General features: G+C 45.5%; 1 protein-coding gene across 1 annotated transcript in view; it reads left to right on the top strand.

The window, feature by feature from the left end:
* Nucleotides 1-15057, top strand: part of NFATC4 (nuclear factor of activated T cells 4) — an 889306-nt gene extending 874249 nt beyond the window's left edge. Inside the window, exon 10 of the mRNA XM_069633813.1 lies at nt 14323-15057. Within this exon, the coding sequence (XP_069489914.1) occupies nt 14323-14390 (68 nt within the window). The 3' untranslated portion in view covers nt 14391-15057. The remainder of the gene's footprint in view (nt 1-14322) is intronic.
* The last annotated feature ends 2833 nt before the right edge of the window (nt 15058-17890 follow it).

Raw genomic sequence — 17890 nt, 5'->3', positions numbered from 1 at the left:
AGTTTAACGAGGAGAGATTCGCAGGAAGGAAGGTTGTCGATGATTGAGGCGTGGTAGAGAGACTTGAAGACGAATGCTACTCCCCCTCCTCTAGAGGGACGGTTCAGTGGGATGAGGGAGTAGTCAGGGGGGAAGGCTTCATTGGCAATTGGGGCGAAGTCGTCCGAGAACCAAGTTTCGGTGATGAAAACCAGGTCTGGTTTGTCAGAGGCGAGGAGGTCAAAGATGCAGTGTCTGTTTTTTGCTACGGATCAGGCATTAAATAGGATGCAGTTCACATCGGCAGGCGAGGATGGTCTTGGGGCTGGAGCGGAAGAGGGTGTTGGCGGAGAGAGTGGAAGCTGGAGAGGGGGCGAGGTAGTGTGGGTGATGATCGTTGGGAATAGTGAGCGCACTGACAAAATGGAGCACTTTGGCCCGGATTAGGGTGATTGCGTGTGTTAGGATGATCGGGTTTGGCTCGGGGGATTTGAAGGTGGGTTGTGGGCGGTTAGGAGTTTCAGTTGCAGTTGATGAGAAGTCGAGGGAGAGGGGCTTCAGGAAGGGTGAAGCCATGGGGGAAGGAGGTGATTGGGGAAAAGAAGAGGTGGGTCGAGACAGGGGAGGTGAAGAGTGTTGAGAGATTGAGGGGGACCAGGTATGTTTCCTCTTTAGTTTCTGTGTTGCGATTGGAGTGTGAGAGAGGGTAGGGAGGTCAGAGGGGGAGAGGGATGCTGCTTCGGTTCTTGCTAGGGCCAGGCGTGCAGTTTTTAGGGAGGGGAAAAGGTGTGGTCGGTGGTAGAAGGTGGCGGGGGTTTGTGGGCCAGGCGGGGGGGTGGATGGTTGCAGGGCGGGATGTCCCTGGTATGATAGTGAGAGGAGCGGGCATGGTTATCCTTGGCCGATTGGTGGTGGGGTTCAGGGGAGGAGTGGTCTTAGGGTGGATGTTTGCAGGGCGGGATGTTCCCGGTATGATGGTGAGGGGAGCGGGCATGGTTATCCTTGGTTGGTCGGTGGTGGGGTTTGGGGGAGGAGTGGTCTTAGGGTGGTTGGCTCGCCATCGTGCCCCTCTGGCTTGGTGTTTGGAGAGGGGAATGGTAGGGAATGCAAAGGAGGGTGGGTTGATTTGGGAAGAGGGGGTCACGACTTTTCTCTACAATCTCTACAATGTGTGACACTTTGAAAGCCATACTCTCATTCCCTCCCCAACCCTCTTTCTGTCCGCTATCTCTCCCCCTACCTCTTCTACTCTCGACTACTTGTCTCCTACCTCTCCTATCGATTTACTACCATGCCACAACCCATCTTGTGCTCCTTTCGGCCTGTTTGCTCCCCAAATGGTCAATGACTTAGTCTCAATGACCTGCCCATAACTCTCTGAGCTCTCTACCCTCTCTGTCTTGCCTGGACTTTTCCCTGCCTCCTTCCAATCTGCAACTGTCCTACTCATATTGAATAAACCCTCTGCTGACCCAAACATCCAAGCAAACTATGACCCAGTTTCTCTCCTTCCCCATTATTAAACGATCCTTGAACAGGCGGTCAGCAACTGGATCACTATGTACCTTGAGGATAATGGCCTTGGAGGCCCACTTCAATTTGGCTTCCACAGTAAAGACTCTCCTGGGGCTACACTCAGCATACCCCAACTTTCTCTCTGATACTCACCACTCCAAACTCTCTTATATACTCATCCTTTTGGACCTCTCTGCCACTGTCAACACTGTTGACTAATCCTCTTTCCTCCTCACTCTCCAGGACCTTGGTTTTTACCAATCTCCTCTCGCCTGGATTGCCTCCTACTTAGAACGGCATCCATTAAAATATCCTGGAACTCTCAAACCCCTGATTCCATATCTCACTGTTGGGGGTCCTCCAATGATCAGTCTCTGGAGCCTCTGCTCTTCACCCTCTATACCTCTGCTCTAAGAAGACTTAACTTGTCCTTTTCCTTTCACTATCACATCTTTGTTGATGGCATTCAAATCGTTTTCTCCTTTCCCTCTTTTACCCCAGCCATCTTGGAACGGATTTCCAGCTGTCTCAAAGCAATTCGCCTCTGGACGGCTCCCTGCTGCCTCATGTTACACTGAGCCTCACTGTCCCATGCCCCTCCTGTGCCTCCTCTCACTTTAACTCTTTCTCCCTACTCACCTGCTCCACTTGAACCCATCACAATCAAAGCCAAGCCAACTTTGGATCTCTTCAAGGGTTAAGCTTAACTTACCAGCTAAAGAGGGAGCTCCTCCTCTCTTCTCCCCCATCTTCCCTACCTAACTCAACCACTGCCTCCAGTGATGCTTGATAACGTAATTTTGTGTGTATTTATGTAGTTCTCATCTTTAGTTTGAAGCACTTGCCCGGTTAGTTTAATATTAGGCCAAGTTGATGTTACCTTTGTAAGTCACTTGACTGATAGATATATATTTGGCCATGCTATGTGTCCAACCTTTTGACACCCTCCTACAGTGGCTCGCCACGTGTTGTCTTCATTGGGATGTTGTACATGCATCCTTTGCAGGAATACCTCCACCATCTATAAATGTGAGTCATCTCTGATAGAAATGGCCATCCTTGTCCTTGAAATTAATACAATACAAAGTGGGTGGGGGAAATTTCAACTTGAAGGTTAAGGATGGGGTAAAGTGAGAGATAATAGAAATGAGCCACATTCATTTAAAACCTTCCACGAAAAAAGGAAGAAGGCTCTGTAGCCTCAAAGAACCAGATCATACATGTTCTGATGCAGCTCTTATTTCAGTTGGCCGGAAGCATAAACCAGTGACAGTGTTGGATCTTAGACAACCAGAGGACCAAAATCTGCATGGCAAGCACATTAGATGAATGGACATTTCACTCTGAAAAAACCTATGTGTCATTCTCATAAATATGCTGCAACCTGAACCATATATAATCGCTTGCCCAGGGACGTACGCACTCTGGTTCAAACTGTGAGATATTACTCAATGAAGAACAACCACAATGTCGCTGATCAGTGGCATGCTATATATGGAATTGTCTTCTCAGGGCACCAACGTGCAGCTCTTGTTGGATTGCAATGCATAATTATACATTGTACAAGCACTCAATCAGACACATCTCGTACCTTGGTCGATCCAAATAAGAACTACTTGTAATTGTTGTTAGAATTACTGCATCCATAATGGATTACTTAATATCGAGCCACTGACGCTTTTTGTCACTAATGTCCCACAATCCTCGAGCAAATAATTATGCAAACCACCTCTCAAGTATAGATACCCGACCCTTCAGGGAGATAAAGTTTCTTCCGGATCTTTTATAGTGAAACTGATTAAATGCTGAACCCTGATTGTTAAAATATATCCGTCATATACAAAAATCCCACAATAAATTGCAAGGATTATAGCTATTTAAGAGTTACTCTTAGCATACCTCTAAAACAGGGTGAATCAGAAAATGCACTGCGACAGTGCAGGTCAATCGCTACATAGCTCTTCCACTTCAATTCAATTACATGAAGTCTTGCTTGAACTGGTTCACTGTATCTGAAATGCTGCGTCATACTGTCCTATCGACTCAACTTCCCAGGACTTTTTTTTTTACACATGACTGGCAGAGCCACGTCCATTTAGCACCGGTCATCGTAGTAATAATAATAGTCCCCTTGAGACTGACCCTTTTTAGAATCCCCCATTCAAATTCAGGGAGATCGTCACCCTTTCCCCAAGAGGGAGCCGCCCCCTTTAGGACTAGGGAGGGGAACCCGCTATGCTTAACACCCCCAAGTGGATAGGGGAAGCGGTATCCTTGTGGAGGTGATTCACCTTAATAGACAGAGACCCCAATAGGGATATAGGTCATCATCCCTCCTCCCCTACCACCAACACATTTAGAGGATATCTAGGGAGAGGGGTTTACCCTGATCTTTTACACCCTTTAATAATGGCTGACTTTACCTGTGCCCAATCTCATTTGAAGACTAAGGAGAAGCAAGCAAATCAGGCCCCTGGAGCGGCCTCCTGGGAACAACCAATTACAACTTTCATCAGGCCCTGCAGAGTTTAAACGTGCAAAGGAGAGCATAGGCTGTGTGGCCGGAGAGAAAGAGGGAAAGCCAGTGTCAGCGTGATAGACCCGTATGTGCATCAGGAGGGTGGCGCAGGACAAAGCTACCAGCCAACCAAAGAAGCCCTGAGAGGTTGCAAGATTGAGGGAGCAGACCCTTGACTGGCAGATGCGGAGACTAGTTCAGATGTCATGGGAGCAACTCTGCCGGGACTGAGCTGTGAGAATGAGGACACCGCCTCAACTGCCTGCCACGCAGCCCAGTTGAAGAGTCACAAGAAGAGTAAGCAGTGTTTCAACGGTAGGGGGAAGTGAGTGAAAGAGAAAGTAAGAGGAAAGCCCCTGGGATGGGGAGAAGCAGAGAGAACCCCAGAGCATGGAGTGAGAAAGAGGAGCAGCCGAGAGTTGGGTGTGATAAAGAGAAGTTCACCCGAGTGGGGAGAAACAGAGAAAACCCTTCATTGGGGTGAGAAAGTGGAACACACCCAGAGTGGAGAGAAAGAGAAACATCTGAGAGTGGGGATTGACAAAGAGAAGTGTCCAGGAGTGGGGAGAAATGGAGAAAACTCCAGAATGGGGAGTGGAAAAGAGAAACGCTCGAGACTGGGGAAGAATGGAAACAATCTCAGAGCGGGGAGTAAGACGGAAGAACAGCCCAGGGTGGGGGACCAGCTGAGAAACCCTCTGAGGGAAGAGGAAGAAACACTGACCGAATTCCCGGGGGTGGGAGCATACAGGAAGAGTCTCGGAGGAACTGGAAAAAGTCAGAGAGGGACTTGGGGCTGGGACTTCTAGACAGCAGAACTAGAAATATGCGCAAAGGCCCTCACTAAAAGGGAAGACGATGTAGGTTGGGGGGTTCAGAAGCCAGCAGTTATCCCTTCCAACCCAAAGTCTTGTGTTTGGTGTTTTCCTTTTGAAGATAGGGAAAGCGGTTAGTTTAGAGTTGGAATCCGGTCCGGACGGAGGAATGTTATATTGTTTCGACATCCTGACGAGCATCACTGTGACTTTCTTTTGTAGAATAGGCCTTGAGTTTTATGAAAAAGATTTTTATTTGGTAACAATAACATAAAATAAAGTGCTGTGAGGCCAATGTCTGGTAATAAGTCTTTTTTTTCTGCCCTTGTCATGTTTCAATTCCAAGAGCCGACTCAAGAATCGCATCCTTACAATGTTTAGAAATTGTATACTATTATTTGCATAGCATTAACACGTTTTAATTGCAGTACCAAAACTGAAAATATGAAGTTGTCCAGGACAGTACAGGGAGAGCATAAATATTAATAACACTTTTTGATTTTTTTTTTTTAAAAAATTCAGTTTGACTTAGAACTTGCTTTGGCGCTTTTATTAAACACAAGCAACCGATTCTGCTCACGAACGAAAACATTCCAGAAATATTAGCACGTTGATGTAAAGCTAGAAAGGCAGAATATGTAGCCTACTTAATTGGAGGAAATGAAACAAGGATAGCTGTTTTCAGACATAGCTATCTATTTGACCAAGTTGTCTGACACTTGGCAAATCACTTTTCCTCATATTGTCTTATTTGCCTTAACTGTTATCAGATAAAAGTGATTCATTCAGTTTTCAAACGAACAAGCTGAATTATTTACTCTTTAATGTACCTTAATCACATCTAAACTCCACCCCCTAACTTCCACACCCTATCCATTCTGTCCCCCCAAAGCACCGTCCCCCCGATATTCTTGATTGTATGGCCATTTGTCTGAAATCTGCCAGTGCTGGTGGGCATGGAACGCCCTGTGGCACAAGGCTGTTCCTGGGCGAGTGTGCCTTCACTTGACATGTGATGGAAATACCTGAACATGTGAGGCTGTATCTTGCATATGAAGAATATAGCCTGGGAAGAAAGCACAGATGCAGCACGTTTGTCTTGGAAACAAGACAACGTAAAGCAACACAGGTTCGAAGACATGGCCCCGCACTTATAGAGTGGTCTCCGGTATTACGCACGTTCTACAGACTAATTAATTATACGTAGCACATCATTACCTGCCTTAAAAACGGCAGTACTGTTGCATTTGGCTTGTGCTAACAGCACTTGGGCTTCTAAGGATTCAGATTTCACATGATTACTATGCACAGCATATTTGGCTGGCATGAACTAGCAATTATCATTTACCCAAGTAGTGCCATATTGTGAGTATGCCTGGCGCACGAGGTGTCAACTGGGCTGAGATTGCAGTAACTGGCCCTATGAGGCTGTACTGCCAAAATAAAGTACTAGCGGCATGTGATAGTTCTGCTGGGTGTGCCCTTGGCACATAATTCAGCACCCATGGCATATAGCGACATCAACATAGTTAATATATTACCTATGGCAATTAAAATAGGCTTTAGTACTATTTGTTATACTATTAATAATGCACTTATTATAGGTATTGTTACAACGTGTGATGTCACTGGGGTCTAAGATCATATGATATGAGAACATGTCATACTCCCTGTGATGTCATAATGTATGTAATGCCACGTCTGCTACTGCTGGTATTTTGGTGAATTGACTTCACCTGCAACTAAAGTCCTTATTGTGCACTTTACCGTCATTTACAGAAGGGGTGGTGGGTGGGTGGGTTTGGTTGGGAGACTTAGAATGGGGCAGCTCAGTATGGCATACTAACAGTGGGTGACGGGTAGTAAGACTGCTCCACATTCAAAGTGGGAAAAAAGCAAGGCACAGGAGGTGCTGCTTTATTATACTTAATGTTTCTTTTCAGGAGGGAGCAGCGTGTGTGAATGCACATTCCATGACAAGCCATGATGCCTACTCTTCAACCCCTCGTTGTGCCACCTAATGGTGTAGTGTGGGCAGCTGGAAACATAACATATGCCTAACGTGTGACTTATAATATTGGGGTACATGTATTTCAGCTAGCCTCTGGGCTATCCAAGAGGGAACAGGGTACGCTATATAAGCGCCACGATGGAGCTCCCTGAAGTGAACATTGAAATCATTACAACTGTATTGTTTTTTTAAAGAAATACTACAGCGTTAGCTCTATAGTACAAAACACACCTAACAGTCAATGAAAACTGGTGCAGATAACATTATTCAAGTAAATTTCCCAGGAGATATAAGAGCAAGTTATTCATGTGTATGATCAATGTAGCACGGTAGCCAACACAGTATAATTCCACTATAGGAACAAATTGCAATTGATGCCCATAAAAAGCATTCTACCACGCATCAAAAGCAGCTGTTTTTCAAGGGGGAAGCTGAAGCAGAAGAATAGCGAACAGAAGGGCAAACGGCACACCCAAAAGTGCCAGTGCTGCATCCCTGTCAGCCATGGCACAAATTAAGCACTATATATATATATATATATAGCACATTCATAATTATATCTTGAATTCTATGACAAGACCGGAGGCGAGCATTATGCTTATTCTTCTTTAATTACTGCTAACCACAGCTTTTAAAATCTTCTTTTGTTTTCATCTATAACTTTTTTTTTTTTTTTTTTGAATAACAAAGAAAAAGGAAATATGAAAACATCATCTTTCCAAAACATCACAAACTACTCTTCCCATGAGGCTTCTCTGTCTAGTAGTCCCCAGCCTCTCTTTCAATGTCCAATCAGTCCATCTTCCTCACTATAAACCCCTGAAACTCTGGGTCCCTTCCTCTTCTTTTTTGCTGCGGAGCCACAGATAAGTACACGCAGGAATTGTCATGATGCTATTGTTTCTGCATTGACATAGAACGCGCGCATTAATGTCATGGCGCCGTAGCGTTCGTGCGTTTTTCAAGTTTAACTGACGAGACGTATCGCGTTCGTTTTGCCCCAAGGTGTTTCCTTAACCGAGCGGCCGCCTGCCGAGCCCGCGAGTGATCTACCACTCGCTTCAGGGCGCAGGCAGCGGCCGCACGGCATCGCGTATTCGGGTGGTTGGGTTCGCGCAGTAGGCGAAGTAAGCCCAACCAACCTTAGAAACAAACGCGGAGCGCGCACGCGCAGAACGCGAATTCGCGCTCAGAAATTTCCTTTCCGTATAAGCGAACGGCAGACCCTTTCCCACACTCGTTTCCTATCCCAGATATAAGCGAATTCGCTATTTAACTAGCGTTTCGCCTGGGACCAGCAGAGGCATTTCTCATCTGGAGTAATCACAAAAAAAAAAAAAAAAGGGAGTGAGAGCATTTATTTTAACCTTCGGCAGACCCTTGGTGTCTTTACCTGGGAAGGCTGAGTGTCTCACCCACGAGCCTTCGTCGCAGCACATACAATTCCATGGCTTATAACATGGAGAAGGAAGCTTGGAGTGAGGGGAGTGAAGGAGGTCTGGAAGAAGGTATGGAAGAGGACATTGACCTTTCCCAGAGCTTCAAAAGAGTTCTGGGCGACTCATTAGTGCAAGCCGTAGCACTGGGAGTTAAACCTCTGCAAGACAGGCTATCAGTCCTGGAAGATATACTGGGCAAGAAGGCTGGCACGCTCGATGATCCCGGAGAAGGGACCTCCACACAAGATCCTCTGCGAAAAGGTGAGAAGGGGAAGAAAGTGGCCCGGAAGAGAAAATTCTCTTCTACTCCCCCGGGCGAAAGTACAGGGAAGAACAATTCCCTAGAGGTGGCTGATGCCTTCCACAGGCTTAAAAGTGCCTTCCTTACGAAGACAGCCCTGCCCAACCTCGTACCCCCTACCCCAGGGGCGAAAAACATAGGGGACGCCTATTCGTCATCCTCGGAGTTCTCAGATCAAGAACAGCCAGAGGAGGATGTGCGCAGCATAGGCAGAGCGAGCGTGGTCTCGCAAAAGAGCGGGCACAAACCCAAAGCCAGCAGTGTGGAGGCCCTTCCGGATGAGGAAGACATATCGGATATGTTCGACCCCGATACCATAAGGCACCCCAGATCGACAGCCTGGACACCTTCTCCACGCGTAGCCCTATATATGTCCCACAAGATGAGGAAGCCTATGGAAAAGGACATTAGGTTCAGGCTCAAAGCAGAATGTCCAAGGCCAGAGCTAAGCGGCAAAGTGGCAGATACGCCGGAGCTCGATTCAAAAATGTTGACCTTCATCACTAAAGCAGGAAAGGATACTAGGAAAGGCATGGACAGAGCGTGGAGAACATGTCAAGATAAACTGCTCGACATTGCTGGCCCTATAGCCAAAATAATGGATCTGGCCGAGAGAGCCAGAGATACGGGTGAACCAGTCGACCCGTCTATTTTAGCGAGCTGGGCTCAGAGAGCAGTCTGCATGCTGGGCAACGCAAATTGCGCCATATCTTCAGAGCGCCGCAGGTCAGCTTTATTGAAGATCGATAACAAGCTGGGGGACTTAGCCTCCTATGAAGCGGGGGAAAGCGCCCAAGGTCTCCTTTTCGGGGACACATTCGTCAAGGAGATGAATAGGTTCGTTGGAACATACACAGCGCTGGAAAAAGCGCAGGCCTCCATCAGGAAGGTATTCCCGGGGAGAGTTTTTTCAGGGGCCGGTCGATATAGAGGCCGCTCGACCGGCCGCTTCAATCATAGAAGAGCACAAGGCCCCAGAGCCCAATATTGGGAGACCCGGCAGCAAGACGCTTTCTTCCCGAACAGAGGCCGAGGCTCGCGAGGGCGCCGAGGGCGCGGATTCTACCGACATCAAAACAATAACTCAGGTGAGAGAACACGCAATGACCTACCCCCCAGTAGGGGGCAGGACAGCGCTTTATTTGCACAGCTGGCGCGAGCTATCATCAGACGCGTGGGTCAATCAGACAGTACAAGGCTTTGTACTAGATTTTCTAGATCATCCAGTTCAGAGTCAGGCCCCTCTCAGAATTCAGATGACCCAAGTGGAAGAATCTCTTTTAGATGCAGAGATTCAGACCTTAGCGCAAAAAGACGCGATAGAGAGAGCGATAGGGAGCGATCCTTCCTTCCTGAGCAATATTTTCCTAGTGCACCGCAAGGACAAAGTTGGTCCAGTAATCAATCTGAAGGAGCTCAACAGCTGGCTAGTTTACAAACACTTCAAGATGGAGGGGATCCATCTACTAGGAGATCTGCTCAGGAAGGGGGACTGGCTTGCGCGCCTAGATCTAAAAGACGCTTATCTTACCGTGCCCATAGTGGCACCATTTCGACGCTTCCTAAGGTTCAGATGGAGAGGCGAACTCTGGCAATTCAAATGCCTGCCATTCGGCCTAGCATCCGCCCCATGGGCTTTCACCAAGCTTATGAGGCCCGTAGCAACAGCACTCAGAGAACAAGGGTGCCGGATGATTGTATATTTAGACGACATTCTGTTCATGGCCGAAGACAAAGACCGTTTAAAGCAACAGATCCTCTGGGCAATAGAGCTGATCTCCAATCTGGGATTCCTAGTAAACAGGAGCAAGTCGGAGCTAACGCCCACCAGACGTCTGGAATTCTTAGGCTTCACCATAGATACGAAGAAAGCTACGTTAGAGTTGCCGACTCAGAAGATGAAAGCTATCAAGAAGGATCTGAAAGCAGCGCTCAAAAGGCCGCTGATTTCGCTTCGTTACCTAGCCAGGATAGTGGGGCTGCTTGCAGCCTCCATTCAGGCAGTTTTTCCCGGCCCATTACATTATCGGGCCCTTCAGAGGTTAAAGATCAAATACTTGAGGAAAGGCTGGAGATACCATCGGCTAGTCCCCCTAGACGAAGAAAGCAAGGCCGAGCTAAACTGGTGGTTACACAATATGGAGGCCTGGAACGGCAGAGCTATTTTCGGCGACGTGCCAGAGCTAATCATAGAGTCAGACGCCAGCAGGTCCGGCTGGGGAGCGCGATGTGGTACGCTAGAAACAGGGGGAAAATGGTCAGCAGGAGAATTAGAACTACATATCAATTGTCTAGAGCTTCTAGCAGGGTCTTTCGCAGTAAAAGCCTTTACCAGAGACAGAGCGCACTGCAGCATTCTCCTCAGAATGGACAACATATCTGCAGTGAGGTATATCAACAAACTAGGGGGCACCAAATCCAAAATGTTAGCGGAATTAGCGAAGAATTTCTGGCACGAATGCCTGCAGAGACATATCGCAGTGACGGCGGAATATCTACCAGGGGCCCTGAATGCAGTGGCAGACTGGAACTCGCGTCACCTAGTGGACTACAGCGATTGAAGACTACACAGGGACGTCTTCAAGAAACTGGAAGCGAAATGGGGTCCCCTACACATGGACCTGTTCGCCTCGAGACTGAACTCTCAACTACCGAATTACTTCAGCTGGAGACTAGACCCGGAAGCCCAGGGCACCGATGCATTTCTGCACCACTGGGGGTCTCAGAGACATTATGCGTTTCCCCCCTTCGCGATGCTGGCGAGGGTACTAGCAAAAGTGCGCAGGGACAAAGCCCAGATAGTGATAGTGACGCCAGAGTGGAAGTCACAAGCCTGGTTTCCAGTTCTGATGGAACTTTCTACGGATTTTCCACAGAGGATTGCATGCAGACCAGACTTGCTAGTGGATCCGGCAGGAGTTCCCCATCCTCTGATAGAGGATCGATCTTTATATCTGATAGCGTGCAGAATTTCAGGCACAGATGGCGATTGCCGGGACTTTCGGAAGACGCTACAAGACTTATCAATATGTCATGGGCTCCATCTACAATCAGGAGCTATAATTCCGCATGGCAAGCCTGGGACTTATGGTGCAGGAGGAGGAGTATATCTCCCATTTCAGCACCTGTAGTACAAGTAGTGAATTTCCTAGCCACCCTCCCTGTAGCAGGTAGAGCTTTCAGGACAGTAGGGGTTTATAGATCTGCAATTTCGGCAGGGCACGAGCTAGTGGACGGCGCTCCGGTGGGGGAACACCCAGCAATATCCAGATTGCTGAAGGGCGTGAAGATGTCCAAGCCCCCCGGAGCAAAGTATTCATCACTGTGGGATGTACAGAAGGTGATACAGCTGTTTCAGATATGGCCGGATAATAATTTTTTATCAGGGAAACAGCTCTCGGGCAAACTGGCTACGCTTCTTTGCTTAGTTTCTTGCAGAAGAGTTTCAGATGTCAAAGCGCTGGAGATAGATAGGAAAATGTATTACCCAGAGGGGATAGCGTTTACCATAGCGCAGCGTACCAAGTCTAATTCTAAAGTGATATCATATCCATATTGGCCAAATAATGAGAAATTGTGCGTAGCGAATTGCATTAAGCGTTATGAAGCAGCGACAGCAGACGTTAGACCGCATGGAGTGAAGCAATTGCTTATAGCGCGTATAAAGCCATACAAAGCAGTCAAATCAGCTACTATAGCCAGATGGGTGAAAGAGATAATGGAACTAGCGGGCATAGACACGTCTAAATTTGGAGCTCATTCTACCAGAGGAGCGATGGCGTCACGAGCTTTTGCAGTCGGAGTTCCACTGCAGGAGATCATGAAAGCAGCAGACTGGTCAAGCGAATCAATCTTTAAGACTTTTTATTTCAAACCAGTATCCAATATAGCTGCTGCTGTGGTGGAAAGCTTTGAACAAGCATAATGCTCGCCTCCGGTCTTGTCATAGAATAAAGATTGCCCATGCGACTAGCGCAGGAAGTCTTGATTCTATTAAAGACACGGAGGCGAGCATTATCCCACCCTATGAAATACAGTGTTATGTTACGTTGTGATCTGTATTGATTCAAATAGATTATGTATAAGTTTCATTATGACATAAGATGACTGTATTTCCCTTCCCTAACAAGTGTTTTTCTTTTTGCATAGGAGAAGAGCAAAAGAATAGCAGAGATTAGAGTATGGAAGGAGTCAGTTCAGCGAATTTAGAGTACAGCCAGTTGTTAAAAAAAAAAAAAAAAAAAAAAAAAGACCTTTCGGCTGGAGTTTTGAGAATTTGATTGGAGTTGGACTTTGTTCAGTTATTGGATACGCCGCAAAAGAAGAGGAAGGGACCCAGAGTTTCAGGGGTTTATAGTGAGGAAGATGGACTGATTGGACATTGAAAGAGAGGCTGGGGACTACTAGACAGAGAAGCCTCATGGGAAGAGTAGTTTGTGATGTTTTGGAAAGATGATGTTTTCATATTTCCTTTTTCTTTGTTATTCGAAAAAAAAAAAAAAAAGTTATAGATGAAAACAAAAGAAGATTTTAAAAGCTGTGGTTAGCAGTAATTAAAGAAGAATAAGCATAATGCTCGCCTCCGTGTCTTTAATAGAATCAAGACTTCCTGTGCTAGTCGCATGGGCAATCTTTATTGTGTTCCTTATATGTGAAGGATATGGCATGTATCCCCAGAAACCGTTGGCGACCTTTTAATAAAGTCCTTCATTAATAATTCAGAGGCCTTGAAATATGAAAAATGTGTTGGTCAAGTAAGCAATCAATTTGATTGACCTCTGTGTGCCCTTCCACTTCAACAACACTTATAATTTTAACAGACAGACAGATGGTCACCTTCACCTTCCACTATCGCAAACATTCCGGATAATTTAAAGTTACTTCTGAACACAGGGCACTGCGGTTCCAGTGTCAATTAACAGTTAATTACCGGCTCAACATTGCAGTCTCTAAAGAGCAAAACACTATAGAATGAAGGCCTCCTCATGAGCTAAAACTGAAAGTAGGTGCTGTAATTATGCTGTTACGCAAACTTAAGCCATCACAGAGACTCTGCAATGGAACTGGTTTGGCAATTACACATCTACAAAGACACATCATAGAGGCCTTTGTAATCGGTGGATCTTAGATACTGTTTTTATACCGCACATACCTCTCAATTCATCTGATACAAATATGCCATTCAAATTCAAAAGAAGACAGTTACTTATACGTTTAGCCATTCCAATGACCATTAGTAAGTCACAGGGACCTACGCCGTCTTCCTGGAAGTGATCAGTGGTAATTCTAATATTTAATAAGGGGGACGGAATGTCCCTATGAATTATCGACCAATATGGACTTTTAAGATCTGCTAGAACGCCATATGTTATGCTGGGAACGGCTAGTAGTACAAATACTTTGAAACATGTACAAGAAAGCGTTAGACTGCCTTGGTGATAAAGTTCATGCAATTGTATGCAAAAGTATACTGGTTACAATTTTTAGTTTCAGTGTGAATTGTTGTGGCAGAATGTATTTTCTTTTTTTGTTTGTAGTTCTGTGTTTGCCCAACTGAAATCTTTGCAAGAAGCCGGGTGGTTGTGTAACCTGTTTTTGTATAAAAGCCTCTCATTGCTGTGCTTGCCCAAAATAATGTATGCATGGTGTCACATATGTATCATGAAAGGGCTACTAACTGTGATTGTCTATGCACTGTGCCACACTCCAGGTTCTGAAGTTTCTCCCTGTTTTATCTCCCACAGTAAGTGAGATCATCGGCCACGACTTGAACCACTTCCATGAGATGGTCTGCTCAGAAGGGGATAGTTAAATGGAACCTGCCATCCTCAGGAACGCAACAGACCCTCAAAATGCGTACGAAGAATGTGCCATAATTTATGGATGCGAGAGACGAGTGCCCTCCACCTCTGTGCCCCCTTTTCCTGTGTATGCTTCTTTGACTTCTTCAGCAGTCGCTGTGTTCTTTGTCCTTTGTCCTTCAGTGTACTACATATAGTCCTCTTCCCCAACGGCAGACGGACCTGTGAAGAGAAGCCTGGAGGTAATCGAACGTTCTGGTGCCTCAAAAAAAGGAAAGTGACTGGGATCGAGTTGGTTGCAAGTCAGGCCAGCAAACTGTATCCATTTAATATTTTCCATATCAACTTCCTGAAGCCTGAAAAGGCTCGCACTAGGACTCAACGAGATTAGGTTGCTTGAATGCAATCTGATATTGTATAGTGGGCTGTTTAGAGGTTAATGTTAATGATATTGCTTCAAATATGGTCTACACTTGGACATATACAACTCCCAAAGCATCATAATTCAGTGACTCTGCTTCAGAAGAACCAACCACGCCTCAGTCAACAATGTAATGTGACAAGACATAAAAGGTTAATTTTACAAACATATATGAAAATGTTTCTTCCAATGAATCTGTACTTGCGAGGTAACCACATTCAGCAGCTCTTACAATACAAAATCGAACTCTCTCTGAACTTTCTCTGGACTTTATATTTGTACTGAAACTCTTAAGGTCCCTTGGCATGCAATCTTTCAGGCACTATTATGTACTTCTCCATTGTTCAGTCTGCCTTTGCTAAGCTTCCAAACATAATCCGACGCTATTTTCACCATAGCGATTAGGCTTCCCATATTTGTTTTATCACAATGGTTTAGGAATCCCCTCCATTCTGCCTTTACTCTGATTCCGCCTTATACCCTTGCTAGGTATTACAGAGGGTTGGTGTACCAAGGCCCCACAGTGAAATCAGAAAGCCTTGCACACCCATTCAGATCAAACTACAGATTTTAAACATCAATGTGTTCTGGGAGTCTGTGCATGTTTTTATCTCAGTGAATTTCCCATGGACTAAGAACCTTTCATCCAACACACTAGGCATTATGTCCAAGTGGATAGCTCATGAGTTAAGTGGAGACTCCTCACATGGGGCCAGCCTGCGCTTTGCAAGTTCAAATCCTACAGCAGAGCTGACTCTGCTATTCCTCCATCGAAAGTCGATGCATTGAGTATCATTACATAACTGTTATTACAGTTCTCAACAGATGGATACATTTATCATGAAGCCATGTAAAATAACACAAATGATTACCAGGCTGCCCTGTTATTTTAGTGACCTAAATAACCTTACACTCTTGCACAGTAACTTTCACACATCCTTTCCCCCTGGCTGTACCACTGTTACCAGCTGTTCTCTAATGGCACACCTGCCCAATACACATGCACATCCCATGCGTTCATAAAATATATATTGCAGATTTCCAAGTCTCTCAGTAGCAGTTGACCCAGCAGAACCAAGTCTTCTAAACTACCCCTCTCCATTGGCTCGCCGTTACCCATATTGGGTATAGAAACTCATTATGCCAGCCAATCAACCCTTGGTGACTTCCCTCCTATAGAAGGAGGCCCCTAGGCAGGAGAATTCAGAGAACTCCTCAATCATTGGTAGGTTCTGCTTGTGGCATTGACTTATTTATTTGTAGAGCACAGATGTGGTGGTCTTAAAAGGCGGCAGAGTGATGTATATGGGAAGTTAAAACTAAATGCACTATTAGGAATAGAAAGGACTGATATCACTAAGCACAATTACAAGAGTAAGTGAGGATTTAAGGCATCTGATAAATGGTTACAGCAGTAGCAGTTGATACATCAGTATTCAGTAAACTACAAGGATTGTGACCACCCACTGCAAACACATGTGCAATGGGTGTACCTATGAAGCTGGAGTGAAGGTATTAGATGGGACTATATGCAGAGGTGGAGTACTAGTGCGGAGACTAAACAGAGATAAGCAACTGAAAAAGGTGAAGTCAGGAGAGCTTGTGTACACTATTAGAAGAAGTCCAAGTGGGAACCTACCTAGGGTGGGCTTACACAGGCAGATCAGTTTAAGTGTTAAGGCAGAGACAAGTGCATAATGCATGATCAGCTCCAAGCAACTCCCCCCCCAGATCTAATTTCTGAAGACCCATATTCGACTGCATTCTTGTCTATTGATGTTGATTTTAGGTGGAAAGTCTAGTGACTTTTTACTGAATGTTCACCATTTGATTTTAGAGTAACAATTTACTTTGCTTCTTGGTCTGTGGTGTTTTATCATAAATTAATTTCTCTTCTGTTATCAGATGCAGGTTTTTGATGCTCTGTTACATTTAGAAAGGTCTGATACATTCAGATGGGTCTTAGCTAGAGAGCCATTTGGGCATCAGTTTCAGACTGCTTCTCTGATCCTGGTGGACTTTACTTGTAAGATGATTGACATACTGGTATATTCTTTCAATGGAGTTTAGAAGACAAGGAATTTGGATTTTGCGATTCCTTCTTATAATGATTTCTGTCTGCCCTGTTGAGGTTATGCCTTGGTCTTTGCTGGCTATTGTGAAGGCATCATGAAGCAAGACATAGACAACATATTCAAAGTTCAAAACAAATAGGTTTATTAAAGCAAATGCCAGTATGGTAGACGGGCCTGAATTGCCCTATGCTAAGGTGGGATTTCTGTACCTGAACAAAACTAGGGAAAGTCTGAGTCCAAGAGTTCAACCTAAAAGTCTGTCTGTGTCCAAAATCTAGCCTTGCCCTCACAATTAAAGCTATACAATGTGTAGGGATGTCAATAAGAAAAGAAATGGTGATCAACGTAAAGATCTGAGCTTCTTCCAGCTCTTAGCTTCCTTTTCAGGTTCTTCTGCACCTGTTCCTGTGCACAGATTTACATTTACTTAGTTTCTCTTTATTGGCCTCCTGGTTTTGTGTGCATCTTTACACTCTCCTGGCATCTCCTGGATAACCTCTTGGTTTGGCCATAATGTGACGCATCTCTTGCCAGTCTCTGGCCTTGCTGCACTGTATTCATGTATAAAGTTCACTTACTGGTAGTCTTTTCCCTGCCCCACCTTGCTGTTGCACTCTCTCACACTTGCACTCTGTAGGTTGCTTTCACATGGGCATTTTCCCTTTTGACGTTAATTAGCTACTAACATTGCTCATAAAGTTTTAGTCAGTTTGATAATGAACAAGCTTTGTTTCAGATTTTCATTCCAATCAGTATTCAATATGCTTCGTTTCAGATTTTCATTCAGTTCGGTATTCAATATACTTAAATCAGCTTGTTTCAAGTTCTCATTCATACAGCACTTTGTGACTTACGTCCAGCCCGCTAGGAGTGCCCTGGCTTTTGAGTAGCTTTGCCCAACGATCACCGGTTCTCGGCGTCCCACTCCGGCAGCTCCTGCTGCTTCCTTTTTGCTTTTCGGGCCGGGCTCTGGCTTGCATACGTCGTCAACTCCACTGCTTCTGCACAAACACGA

This window comes from Ambystoma mexicanum, chromosome 13, assembly GCF_040938575.1.
Source record: "Ambystoma mexicanum isolate Mex_15411 chromosome 13, UKY_AmexF1_1, whole genome shotgun sequence".
In the NCBI taxonomy this organism is placed as follows: Eukaryota; Metazoa; Chordata; class Amphibia; order Caudata; family Ambystomatidae; genus Ambystoma; species Ambystoma mexicanum.
This window is presented reverse-complemented; position numbering and strand designations above follow the sequence as displayed.